The sequence below is a fragment of the Myotis davidii genome, unplaced genomic scaffold (genome assembly GCF_000327345.1).
Source record: "Myotis davidii unplaced genomic scaffold, ASM32734v1 scaffold167, whole genome shotgun sequence".
NCBI lineage: Eukaryota > Metazoa > Chordata > Mammalia > Chiroptera > Vespertilionidae > Myotis > Myotis davidii.
The window spans coordinates 2,444,792-2,459,084 of NW_006300048.1; the positions used below are offsets into that span (position 1 = coordinate 2,444,792).

Here is a 14,293-nt window from a genome sequence, read left to right on the forward strand (position 1 = left end):
CAACTATGTAGATAAAAATAAAAGTTCTTACCGCTCATTATGCTTTCGGTAACTCAGAGAGCACAAGGCTCTGGAGAAGGCAGCCATTCCACAGTTCATGACTGCTTAAGTAAAGCTTCTCGATGGTCCCTCTGTAACCTCAGCATCTTTTTTCCCCCCAATTATAGTTGACATACAATATTACATTAGTTTCAGGTATACAATATAGTGATTTGTCATTTATATAACTTACAAAGTGATCACCCCTATAAGTTTAGTACCCTTCTGGCATAACCTTAATATCTTTTAAAGGTAAATTTGTAAATGTTTGGAAAATTTGGCATATACTAATGCTATACTAAATTAATACAAATAAAGCAAGTGTCAGTAGTTTTTTTTTTCTATGTTGATAAGATAGCCTATTGATTCTTGGTGGTATTTTTTTAAAATTTTGTTGTTGTTAATCCTCACCCGAGGATATTTTTTCTATTGATTTTTTTAGAATGGAAGGGAGGGGGAGGTAACAGAGAGAGAGAGAAACATCAATTGGAGACACATAGACTGGTTGCCTCCTGCATATGCCCCGACCAGTGTAGGGATCGATGTACGTGCCCTTGACTGGAATGGACCTGCAAACCTTCAGTCCGCAGGCCAACGCTCTAACCACTGAGCGAATTGGCTAAGTCTAAAGTTTTAACTTATTAATCATTTTCACTAGGTTGTGTTTCTGGAAGAAGAAACTGAACAGAGGAGCATATATAAAAGAGAACAAAAGCATTTGTTATGACAGTCTTACACCAGGGTTGAGCACTGGGTAGTCTTACACACATCCACAGGTGCAAGAGTCTTTGCGGGACTAACACCCAGAAATAGCTTTGCCGAGTGAAATGATGTGTGCACTTAAAATGTTGAAAGATATTGCTAACTTGCTTCTCTGTAGTAATGGGTTTACACTCTCACTACCAAGGTATGCACATTCCTGTTTCCCTACTCCCGACCAGCATAGTTCTCAATCTAATTTCACCTTTGCTACCTGACAGGAAACAGCATCTCATTGTAATGTTAATTTACATGCCCCCCCCCCTTTATCCACAGGGGATACATCCCAAATCGCCCCCTCCCATGCCTGAAACCATGGGTGGTTACTGAACCCTGTAGATACTGTGTTTCTTCCTGTACATAGATCCACGTGACGGTTTCTCTTTGGCATGTCCGGCATCACTACTCTGTACTTTGAGACCGTTATTAAGTGGAAGAGGGTGACATGAACACAAGCACTGCAACTGGGACAGCCGATCTGATAACCGAGACAGCTACAAGTGACTAGCAGGCAGGGATATATGCGTGGGGACGCTGGACGAAGGGATGATTCACATCCCTACCGGGACCGATATTTCATCATGCTACAGAGAACAGCGTGCAATTTCAAACTGACGAATCGCTTATTTCTGGGACTTTCCATGTAATATTTTTGGACTGAGGTTGACCTTGGATAACTGAAACCGTGGAAAGTGAAACCATGGATAAGGGGGACCACAATATACTTCCCTTATTCTAAGTGAAGTTGATTATTTTTATATATTTAGGGGCTACCTGTCTTATTTTAATGAATTAATTATTCATACCCCTTGATTTTCTGCAGGGTAGCTGATTTTTTTTCCTTTTTTTCTTATTTATAGCCACTCTAAGTAGGGTGATATGAGTTGTGATGTGAGTTGGAGATATACTTCCACTTTTGGGTGTTTTAGTCTGGCTTTATTTATGTATTTATTTATTTATCTGCTTTTATTTATGATTTATGTCATGCAAAACTTTAAAATTTTATGTCATCAAATTTACCAAGTCCTTTCTTTTAAAAAAAAAAAAATATATATATAGTTTATTGATTTTTTTACAGAGAGGAGAGGAGAGGGATTGAGAGTTAGAAACATCGATCAGCTGCCTCCGGCACACCCCCGACTGGGAGTGTGCCCACAACCAAGGTACATGCCCTTGACCAGAATCGAACCTGGGACCCCTCAGTCCGCAGGCCGACACTCTATCCACTGAGCCAAACCGGTTAGGGGGCCAAGTCCTTTCTTTTATGACTTCTTTGCCTTGTGACATACTTAGACTTCCCCCACTCCAAGGTTATAAAAACCAATTTCTCCCATGTGTTAGTCTAGTACTTAAAGGTTCTCTTCACCCACTCCCACCCCATTTAACTCTCAGATTCACCTGGAATTTACTTTTGTGTAAGATGTGAGCTATGGACCCACCTTCTTTTCTCTATGTGGCTAACATTTTCCCCTGATTTGAAATGTCACTTTTACACTGTTTTGCTTTGTGTTTTGTGTTTTGTGGGAAAGGCCAAGTGGATACACTGTGTTCTCTCTCTCTCTCTCTCTTTTTTAAAATATGTTTTTACTAGAGGCCTGGTGCACGAAATTTGTGTATGGGCAGGGTCCCTAGGCCTGGCCTGCAATCAGGGCCGATCAGGTTCCCCGCCTCCCCGCCTCCTCCTTCCCTTGCTCCCTCAGCACCCCATCTCCAGGGCTGGTCGCCCGCCATGTTCTGCACCGCCCCCTTTTGGTCAGCACACATCATAGCAAGCAATCGAACTCCCGTTCTCCCAAACTCCCAAGGGGACACTGCATGTTAGCCATATATATATATTGATTTCAAGAGGAAGGGAGAGGGTGAGAGAGATAGAAACATCAATGATGAGAGAAAAATCATTGATTGACTGCCTCCTGCACAACCCCACACTGGGGATCGAGTCCACAACCCGGGCATGTGCCCTGACCAGGAATCAAACAGTAACCTCCTGGTTCATAGCTCTATGCTCAACCACTGAGCCACACCTGCCAGGCTACACTGTGTTCTCCTGATTAAAGGTATTATTCAAAGTGTTTGTTGACTCCATTCAGAACAATTTTAAATATTAGCTTTAATTTTTTAAGACTGGTAGTCAGCTATCTGGGGCAGTGATCTCTGAACTCTTGGGGTGCCTGCTGTCAGGGAGCTACAGCCCTCTTCTGTCCATGACAGATTCTGCTGTGTGCCCTGCTGTTACTGAGGGGAATGTGTCTCGCACATGATTTGGGGCCAAGAAGTGGTTTTAAACCACTGATTTAGGGATTTCCCTTTAGATCACTGGGGCTTTCAAACATAGAGAACACTTGCTACCCCTATAGAAGGGACTTCCATTTCATGCCGCCTTATAACATCCACCTGTTGCCAGAGGCCCAGTAGTGTTCCAGGGTTGTTACTTTAATGAGAAAAGCGCCTAAACAGGAGTCCAGAAGTCAAGGGAGAACCTTTCCAAGGAAAACTGAGCTCTTCACTTTTGAGTACGTTTCTGGTCCTCAGATTGTCTTCCCACTTTAGGATCATAGTCAAACTGTACAGCTTTACTTTCCTGGGGAAAAGAACTACTGGATTAAGCTGTACTATGGCTGTATTTTGTCACTGTGTAGAGCTGGCGATAGAGTAAGGTTCACCTCTTTTAATTTGAGACTGTTTAAAGTCAGAAATGAGTGTGGCCCTTTAAAAGGTAGAATTCTCAGGGTGCCCCCAGTATAAAGGCTCATAGAGTTCTACCCAGGGGGCCAAAGGGTAGGTCTCTCTGGTAGGACCGCTGCCACTGACTAGGGCGGATTCCCTGGAAGGGTTCTGTCAGTCAAGTGTTTGAGCTCCCGGGAGGTTTGGTCAGGGAAGATGCACAATGGCTTTTCCTTGCATCCACTCTTGTAAAGTTGTTTTTATTTGGGCTACTCACGGAGTAGCTTGTCACTTTGAACTTTGGGGTAGCAAGTGTTCTTTATGTTTGAAAGCCCCAGTAGCGCTGGCTTCCGTTCTCAGTTCGTTAGCCCTTGGGCACCTTGTCTTCTAGAGGAACTAGGAACAGGTGTAACATAGTGAGAGAAGCTGGGATAGTTGTAAAAGTGTTGTGGGGTCTTTCTTTAGACTACCTTACACTAGAGGCCCAATGCATGAAATTCGTGCACAGGTAGGGTCCTTAGGCCTGGCCAGTGATAAGGGCCTATCAGCTTCCCCACCTCCCTGCCTCCACGCCTCCTTCCCTCACCATCCGCATGCCACCACTGCGCGGTTCCCCCCACCTCCCTGCCTCCTCCTTCCCTCGCTCCCTCAGTGCCCTGCCACCCCTGCTGGTTGCTGGCCATGTTCTGTGCTGCCCCCTGGTGGTCAGCACACATCATAGCAAGCGATCAAACTCCTGGTCTCCCGGTCAAACTCCCAAGGGGACACTTTACATATTAGCCATATATATATATATATATTAGTTTGTTCCAGAGACTGTTAAACACTTAAAAATATATTTACAGCCCAGCCAGTGTGGCTCAATGGTTGAGCATCGACCCATGAACCAAGAGGTCACTGGTTCAATTCCGAGTCAGGCTCAATGCCTGGGTTGTGGGCTCGATCCCCAGTAGAGGGCATGCAGGAGGCAGCTGATTGATGATGTTTCCCTCTGATCAAGGTCTCTATCTCTCTATCCCTCTCTCTAAAAATCAATAAAAAATATATTTTAAAATAAATAAATTTACAGAGTACAGTGAATCTCTCAATAAATGGTCATATTGCCCTGGCTGGTTTGGCTCAGTCATTAGAGTATCAACCCCACAGTCCCAAGGGTTGCGGGTTCGATTCCCAGCCCCTGTCTGGGCATGTGCGGGAGGCAACCAGACCATGTTTCTCTCTCTCCTCTCCGCATCCTCCCTTCCCCCTCTCTAAAAAATCAATGGAAAAGGTATCCTTGGCTGAGGATTAAAATAAAGGGTCATGTTGAAGTAAAGAAGTAATATCCACTTTATAGATTTAATTAACCCATGTGATTGTGATGTCTGGCCAATGCAATTCTACCATAATAAATATCAGATTTAGGGGAAACTCTTCACACAGGTTTCTACATACCTATTTAATAACAGTTTTCCTGTTTTCCTTCCTGGGCCATTTCCACTCCTCAAAAGTCACATTATGTTAGTACAGTCATTCTAGCATGCCCTTGAGTACCTCCACATGTTAGTTAGTCCTAAGAGCACTTTTCACTTACCAAAGGCCCCTTTGACAGTTTAAGCCATGGAGGTTACCTTTTGATAAACTCTTTCTTCCTCCTGTCGCACACATCCTCTCCTCTCCCCTGAAGCTTCACTCAAATTGTAATCTCCGGATCACTCAGCAACTGAACAAGTTCATCCACCCAGGGGCCAGTCCCATGCCCGGGGTACTTACCCCTTCCAGACCCTTCTGAGGAAAGCAAGCGTCCTTCCGTGAGCAGGAGTCGATTTTATATTTGTTTAGCCCGTGACTGATAGGGTGGGCAGTTTGGGGGAAGCGGAGAGGAGATGGCAGTTTTAAGCGAGAAAAAAAAACATTAAGTAGAAATGATCCCTCTGCCTTCTTCGGGCGTGTCCCATTTCTGGGCATCTCTTCAGGATTTCATTCCTCCGTCCAACTGCCGTTCACACACTGCCCTTTCCAACCGCTCCAGAACTCTTGGCCTTGGCATTCCGTGATGTAAGTTATTCCACGCATGGCTCGAAATGGGTGTGAAGCAGTGTTGCCAGGTGTCGGATCACTAGTGTAAGTTTCCCGCATCTCAGGATCTCGGGGGAGGGAGAAGGGAGAGAACTGCTCTTGGAATTTGTGGGTTGTTATTGTTTGAGCCAGAACACAGTCACTGTGCTGGCTGAGCAGATGCTGCGGACGGCTGGGAGGGAGGGAGTTCTGGGCCCGGAGCTGGGGGAATTGGGGTTGGGATTTTATAGTGTTGGGATATAGATTGTTTGGAATCGAACAGTTGGCAGTGTTGCTGCCGAGGGAGGAACCTGGGACCTTCGGGGCAAAGCCTGAGGCAGTGCTGCCTGGACTGCGGTGTCTCTTCTGTCTCAGAAAGGAGGGAGAGCGGCTTTTCTGTTTTCCTAAAGATAGCTCAAATGTGGCAAGAAATCCAGATTGCTCACCATGTTTGGAAACATCCAGTCACAGAACTCAAAGACTTCTGTATCCATGAGATCTTTTTCTAAAACAGAAATATTCTTTCTCCCCTTGTCATGATACATTTTGAGGAAGTTGCTGTTGATGGTTTACAGTCCCTTTGGGGAGTCTGCATGAGGGGTTGCTGCCAACTATCTTTGATTTGTCCAGATTCCTTTTTGACTTGTAAGTTAAGGATTAATGTTCAATAAAAACTATTTAAATTGAATACTTTATCTCTTGAATGATCACACACACAAAAACAAAATCCCAGTAATAATCAGCAATTAGAGGAAAAACTCACATGCAGTCAGTTATTTATCTAGGAAAGCACATAGTATATTTTTAGGTTGCATGGGTGCTCCTGGCTTTAATCCACTTCACTGAAAGTGTTTTTTTTATTCCTTTTCTTATAGTTGTCATGGATGATGATGACGACTCGTGTCTCCTTGATCTTATTGGGTAAGATGCTCGTTCCAAAATCAGGGTGAATCAACTGTGTGAGGTTTCCTCTACTAAAACAACCTAATAAGCATATTAAATCCAGATGGGTTTTTAAAGTAAAAATTAATCGTCATAGTATGGATTAACAAGTAAAGAGACTCGGGTTGATAGGGATCAAACTTAGGTAATGCTTTATTTATCTTTATTAAATTTATTTTCTACCAAGTCCCAGGAATGGTAATAGGAAATAGAACAACATCAATTAAAAAAAAAAAGTAAAACAAAAAACTACTAATGACCTTGAATTAAGATAGGGAGGTAATTTTACTCAGGCAATTGTGTCATTTTTGTTTTACCCTGGGAAAAAGAATCCTAAGTCTAGGTAACACATTTATGGTTGCTTTCCCCTTTTTCATTGTTTTCTAGAGACCCACAAGCACTGAACTATTTTCTGCATGGACCTAGTAATAAATCTGTAAGTAATACTTAGCACGCCGCAGATGTAACTTTTGTTTCTTCTCTGCAGTTAAAGTAATCTCTGTTGAATTTGTGCCTTTGCAGAGCAATGATGACTTGACTAATGCAGGATATTCTGCAGCCAATTCAAATTCAATTTTCGCCAACTCTAGTGTGAGTATGAGAGACTGGATGCGGTGATCAGTGTTTCTGTCTCATTGATGCCTGTGAATTGAGGCTTTACCTGCCTTTGTGTCATGACGAGAATGATTACCTTGTCTTTTGTAACTGACATAGAAAGGAAATCTGTTGAATTATGCTGACATTTTCTACTTTTAACTTAGCCAAGACAAGCTGTATGAGATCTACCATGCCATTTTCCTAAGCTTTCAACTTTCTTTTTAAACTGACTCAGAAATGTTATAATCTAAGAAAGTAGTATTACAAAGTTTTGAACCTTGTTACGTATAGCTTTAAATAAATTATTCTTAATTGTAGTTACATGCTAAATATTCTCATCTCAAACAAGAAAAATAATAACCGAAACTTATCTAGCATGTTTGAGACACTGACAGTTTAACATAATTAACTTCATTAATCCTCGCGATAACTCTATGAAGTAGGTTCTGTTATTCTCCTTATTCTACAGATGAGGAAACTGTGCACAGAGAGCTTAGTACTCCCCTAAGTGACACAGCCAGGGCTTGCAGAGCTAGGTTTCTCACGCAGGCCACGGGTTCTGGAGCCCGTTTTCTCAAGTCCCAGAGCATCCACACAAGAAGCCTGACCTGAAGGAAAGGGGTCCTGCCAGGAGGCGATGCCCCAATTACTGCCTTGAAGCCTATGATTCTCCGAGCCCTGCGATGGTGCCCAGCTGACCGAGGCCACATTAGCCCCATTTCAGCTGCTGGTTGACGGGTCCCGTGCACCAGTCTTGGCTTTCCTACGTAGTTCTCTGCATCGCCCATCCCCAGCCCTAGCAGCTCAGGCTGAGAGTCCCTACAGCTTTGCACATTGGACCACTCATTCTTGATTGGTCTAGTTTTAATTTTTTCTTCACGTTAAAAATTTTTTTAAATTGTATTTAATATATATATTATAAAATTTGCCATCTTCATTTTAAATGTACAGTTCAGTAGCATTAAGTACATTTACATTGAATTCACCTTATTTTATTTTATTTTATTTCTTAAATATATTTTATTGATTTTTTACAGAGAAGAAGGGAGAGGGAGAGAGAGTTAGAAACATCGATGAGAGAGAAACATCGACCAGCTGCCTCCTGCACACCTCCTACTGGGGATGTGCCCGCAAGCAAGGTACATGCCCTTGACTGGAATCGAACCCGGGACCCTTCAATCCACAGGTCAGCGCTCTATCCACTGAGCCAAACCGGTTAAGGCAATTCACCTTATTTTAAATAGCTGTTGATTCCATATCTTTTTTTTAAACAAGAGAACAAATTCACTCTTATTTATTTACTTTTCAATACATTGAAGTCCCTGAGGGTTACAGCATTACATGGATTCTGTGTCCAGTGACCTTAGCAGGAAGGTTACTTTGAGTCATGCCACTGTTTCCATGAGCACGAGTTCCTGGCCCAGGCTACTCTGGTTTAGTTCGGTTTGCCACCAGGAGTCACTGTGCTGTTCTCTGCCTTAGACACATCACCGCATCTCGTGTCTAGGTAGAATTCAGTTTCATCTCCAGCATGAACACCTTCAATTTTAAGAACTGTGTGTGCCCTGACCTGGTAGCTCAGTTGATTGGACCATTATTTCATACACCAAAAAGGTTGTGGGTTCGATTCCTAGGTTTCAGGTTCAATCCCTGGGCGGGGAGGGTACCATAGGCTACCAATTGATGTTTCTTTCTCTCTCTTTCTCTCTCTCCCTCTCTCTCTCTCTCTCTCTCAAAATCAATAAACAACATATCCTCGCCCGGCCAGTGTGGCTCAGTGGTTGAGTGTTGACCCATGAACCAAGAGGTCACTGGTTTGGTTCCCAGTAGAGGACATGCAGGAGGCAGTCAATTGATGTTTCTGTCTCATAGATGTTTCTATCTCTTTATCCCTCTCTAAAAATCAATAAAAACATATTTTTTAAAATTAACCAGTTAACTGCCACGATATCTTTAATTTAAAAAGGTCCACCGCTTGCATCTATAGATGCTTATGGAGTACAAATGGTTAAAAAAAAAAAGCAAAAGATGGGTGGATCAACAAATCATTGTGTTTTTTTCTCTCTCGCTCATCCTCTCTATCGAAATAATTCCAGAGACCCCACTTATAACCAGCAAAAATGCCCGTGGCCGTGGCCGGTGTTTCTCAGTGGTTAGTTAGAGCGTCGCCCACACACCGGAGTGTTGTGGGTTTGATTCCCAGTCACGGGCACGTACCTGGGCTTCCAGTTTGATCCCAGCCCAGTTGGAGTGTGTGTGGGAGACAAGCAGTTAATGTATCTCTCACATCGATGTTTCTCTCTCTCCCCGCTCCCTTCCTCCCTTCTACTTTCCCTAAAAAAAATAAATAAATGGAGTAAAATATCCTCGGGTGAGGATTAACAGAACAGAACAAAACAAATTGTTAATGGCCTTGGACCACAGCCTTTCACACCCATTTGTCATTGTTGAAGTCCTGTTCCCAGTACGCCTTCACAGGCTCCAAGATGAGGGATAGAGTCCATATCTTTTATAAGTTTGACATGTCCCAGGAAAAACTGCTGGAATAGTGAGAATGTATCTTATTTATGAGTGACCCTGTTCAGTTCCCTTCATATGCCTATACTGTTGTCTCTAGTTGGAATATGTTTTCCTTAAGGACAGAAACACATAAGAGAGTGCTTGATAAATAAATGTTGAGAGACTTGCTTTTGAATAGGATGCTGAAGCACTTTTTAAAGCATTATAATAAGCTGATCACTTCTAAGAAATCAAATGACCATTTACTCATTTTATGTAGGAAGCTGGTTTTTCCTGGACTGGTCTTGCCTGGGTGGGGAGGTTAGAACTGGAGTTCTGAGAAGCCTTGAAGGATAGGGCTGAATCTGATACCTTCTGGATCTCTCATAAAACAACACCTTAAACTCCCAAAACTCACTTAGACTCCCATTGTACAAAGGACTAGACATGGCCATCTCCTCAATACATACCTACCCCAGGCTGAGTTGCGCTTAAACCTTGGCCTGGAAGCAATTATGAAAATTAAAGTCTGTGCCAGTATCTCAAAAAAATGAAGCTAGCCCTGGCCAGGCAGCTCAGTTGATTAGAGTGTCATCCCAGTACACCAAGGTTGTGGGTTCAATCCCTGGTTAGGGCACGTAGAAGAATCAAGCAATGAATGCATGGATGGGTGGAACAACAAATCATCGTGTGTTTCTCTCTCTCTCATTCTCTAAATAATTTTTTTAAATGAAGCTAAACTCCAGATAGTTGTCAGTATCTTCCTGTTATTTATCTGTTTTCTATAAACTGATTTACCAGAGCAGTGAATGTGTATAATTGCAAAAGTAATGTTCAACATCATGAGAAAGGAAATACAGTATGAGAATAAGGTGAGCAGTTTGGAGAGTTGTGTTCAAACTGCCATGCTTTATTTGTATTCAGAAGTGAGATTAATTTTTTTATAAGAATCTCTTTTCAAAGATTGGATATGCCATGTAACATATTGCTGCTTTTTTTTTTTTTAATAGAATGCTGATCCTAAGTCATCCCTCAAAGCTGTGAGCAACCAGCTTGGAGAAGGGCCCAGTGATGGACTGCCACTTTCCAACAGCCTTCAGTTTCTTGAAGATGAACTTGAGTCTTCTCCTCTTCCTGATCTCAGTGAGGACCAACCTTTCGACATCCTTCAGAAATCCTTGCAGGAGGCCAACATCACTGAGCAGACGCTGGCAGAAGAGGCATATTTGGATGCCAGTATAGGTTCAAGCCAGCAGTTTGCACAAGCTCAGCTTCATCCTTCTTCATCAGCATCCTATACTCAGGCTTCTAATGTTTCTAATTACTCAGGTCAGACGCTGCAGCCTATAGGGGTGACTCACGTGCCTGTTGGAGCATCGTTTGCAAGCAATACAGTGGGTGTGCAACATGGATTTATGCAACACGTGGGGATCAGCGTGCCCAGCCAGCATTTGTCTAATAGCGGTCAGCTGAGTGGTTCTGGTCAGATACAGTTAATTGGGTCATTTGGTAATCAACCTTCCATGATGACTATTAACAACCTAGATGGATCTCAAATCATATTAAAGGGCAGCGGGCAGCAAGCCCCATCCAATGTGAGTGGAGGACTTCTGGTACATAGACAGACGCCCAATGGCAACTCCTTGTTTGGGAACTCGAGTTCCAGTCCAGTAGCACAGCCTGTTACTGTTCCGTTTAACAGCACAAATTTTCAAACATCTTTACCTGTGCATAACATCATCATACAAAGGGGTCTCGCACCAAATTCCAACAAAGTCCCAATAAACATCCAGCCAAAGCCCATCCAGATGGGCCAGCAAAATACGTACAATGTGAACAATCTGGGAATACAGCAGCATCACGTGCAGCAAGGGATCTCTTTTGCCTCTGCGAGCTCCCCCCAGGGTTCAGTCGTTGGGCCGCACATGTCTGTGAACATCGTCAACCAACAGAACACAAGGAAACCAGTCACCTCACAGCCAGTGAGCAGCGCTGCGGGCAGTATCGTCATTCACTCTCCCATGGGCCAGTCTCACACCCCCCAAAGTCAGTTCCTCGTACCTACAAGCCTTTCCGTCAGCTCCAACTCGGTCCATCACGTCCAGACCATAAATGGGCAACTTGTTCAGACCCAATCTTCTCAGCTCATTTCTGGCCAAGCGGCCTCAGAGCATGTCATGTTGAACAGAAACTCTTCCAACATGCTCAGGACCAACCAGCCGTATTCCGGGCCGATGCTGAACAACCAGAACACTGTCCAGCTGGTGTCTGGGCAGACGTTTGCTGCCTCTGGAAGTCCAGTGATAGTCAATCATGCCTCCCCTCAGATTGTTGGTGGACAGATGCCCTTGCAACAGGCATCACCAACGGTCTTACACCTGTCGCCTGGGCAGGGCGGCGTCTCCCAGGGAAGACCCGGCTTCTCCACCATGCCCTCAGTGACAAGCATGTCAGGACCTAGTCGGTTCCCTGTTAGCTCGTCCAGCACTGTCCATCCTAGTCTTGGGTCTGCGGTTCAGTCGGGTGCGTCAGGATCAAACTTTACAGGAGACCAGCTGACCCAGCCAAACAGGACTCCAGTACCGGTCAGTGTGTCTCATCGTCTTCCAGCTGCTGCTTCCAAACCTACCAGCACCTTCAGTAACGCACCGGGAGCAGGAACCCAGCAACAGTTCTTCTGTCAGGTACGCTCCCTTTATCGATGAGTGCTTGGGTGATTGCGAAAGGGAAAAGTGGGATTTGTATTTTAATAGACTGTAATGTTCCTCCTAATTTCCCGATGTATGATTCATTGTCTTTTTTCTCCTCAATGAAAACTTTTTTATCCAGCATAGATAGCATTGTGGTTTCGAGTGAAGACTCCAGAGTCAGGTTCATGGATTTGAATCTAAGCTTTATGACATGGATCAAGTCTGACCTTAACTTACTTCTCTAGACTTGATTTTCCTCATCAGTGAAATGGACATAATGCTACTACCACCCCCATGGAGTTATTTGGAGGATTAAATGGTAGAACCCACATGAAGCACTTAGTCACTGGCAAATAGCCATTATTCAATAAGAAGCAAATTAATATACAGCAGTTCCTTGAGTAACATCGTTTCATTCAACATCGTTTTGTTACAACCATGAGATGCTGTAGGAACTCAACTATTGTTTACATTAATTAGCCTGTGGAAAAACTGGTTTCATTATACGTCGTTTTACTTAAAGTCTGCTCTTACCATGCCTTTGTGTATGTAAATTACAGTGGCCCATCAGCTAAACCACATGAGGGTTATGTTTCTTTCTTTCTTTATTGAGGGTTGTGTTTCTGAAGAGTCTCATGTCATCAGCTTTGATCCCTCACCCCCATCTGCCCAACCTAGCATTTGGTTCCCACTCATTCTGAGCGCATTCCTTAGTTCCAGTTACACACCTGCTTTCACCCCACAGTCTAATCTCTCAGTCCTCCGTTTCCACTGCCTTGCTCCTCCACAGAGGTATGCAAAAACTTCTCTACCATACACATCAGTATTTTTTAAGCTGTATACCTTTGATTTAGTAATTCTACTCAGAATCCTAAGGAAGCAAAGATTATTTATGATCAAGGATGTTCAGTGTATTTCCTTTGGTACCAAAGGGATGTGTGTGTGTGTGTGTGTGTGTGTGTGTGTACGTGCGTTGTGTGTATGTGTTTTAAAATAATGTCAGACTTATAGAAAAGTTCAAGAATAGTATAAAGAATTTTTACAAACCCTTTGCCATAATTTTTTAGAGTTAATTGCAGGCATGATGTCCTTAACCCCTAAATACTTTGGACTTCAGTGTTTATTTTATAAAAACAGAGGTATTTCCGTACATAACCTTACTATAGTTATCAAAATCAAGAAATCAGCTTTGAGGAAGAAAAGTATTATCTGATCTACAGACCTTATTCAGATTTAGTCATTTTTCACAGTAATATCTCTTTTAGCAAAAAGGAAAAATGATTTTGTGTTGTTTTTATGGTCTAGGATCCAATCCAGGATTACTGTCTAGTTTTCTTGTCATATCTTTATCTGTAATAGTTTCTCTATCTTTCTTTGGCTTTCCTGCCCTTTATATTTTTGAAGAGTACCAACTAGTTATTTTATGGAATGTCCCTGAATTTGGATTTCTTTGATATTTCTTTGGGATTAGATGTTGGGCCTACAGTTTTGGTAGGATTGCCACAGGAAGGATGTGTCCTCACAGCGTGGGCTTGTCCCATTACTGGTGATGTTACCTTTGAACACTTGCTTACCATGGTGTCTGACGCATCTTAATAAGTCTCTTCTGGGAAATACTATGAAACTGGATATCCAGTTGCTCATCTGATTAGCATACACTCGTTTAAGCTCCCATTGATAATTATTGATAATTCCTAATTGAATCCGTTTTTACTGAATCGGCTATTATTGTGATGGTCACCAAATACAGATTTTCTGATTCCATCATTTATTCTGCATTAATTATTGGCATTGTAATCTAAGAAAAAGCGTTTCCTTCTCCCCCTTTTACTCATATGTTTGTTTATATCAATATGAACTCATAGATTCTTATTTTATTCAATGGGTTATAAATTGTTAGTCATTTATTTTGATGCTCAGTTTATTTTATTTGTTATTTTAGAAATATTTTTATTGATTTTTAGAGAGAGAGGAAGAAGAGGGAGGGAGAGAGAGAGAAATATGGATGTGAGAGCAAAATATCGATTGATCAATCGGCTGCCTCCTCTATTGGGGATTGAGCCCAC

General features: G+C 42.7%; 1 protein-coding gene across 1 annotated transcript in view; it reads left to right on the forward strand.

The window, feature by feature from the left end:
* The window catches only part of GLTSCR1L (GLTSCR1 like), a 96,393-nt gene that overhangs the window by 55,042 nt on the left and 27,058 nt on the right, over positions 1-14,293 (forward strand). Inside the window, exons 2-5 of the mRNA XM_015572155.1 lie at positions 6,375-6,420; positions 6,829-6,877; positions 6,964-7,032; positions 10,548-12,221. Of these exons, the coding sequence (XP_015427641.1) occupies positions 6,380-6,420; positions 6,829-6,877; positions 6,964-7,032; positions 10,548-12,221 (1,833 nt within the window). The 5' untranslated portion in view covers positions 6,375-6,379. The remainder of the gene's footprint in view (positions 1-6,374; positions 6,421-6,828; positions 6,878-6,963; positions 7,033-10,547; positions 12,222-14,293) is intronic.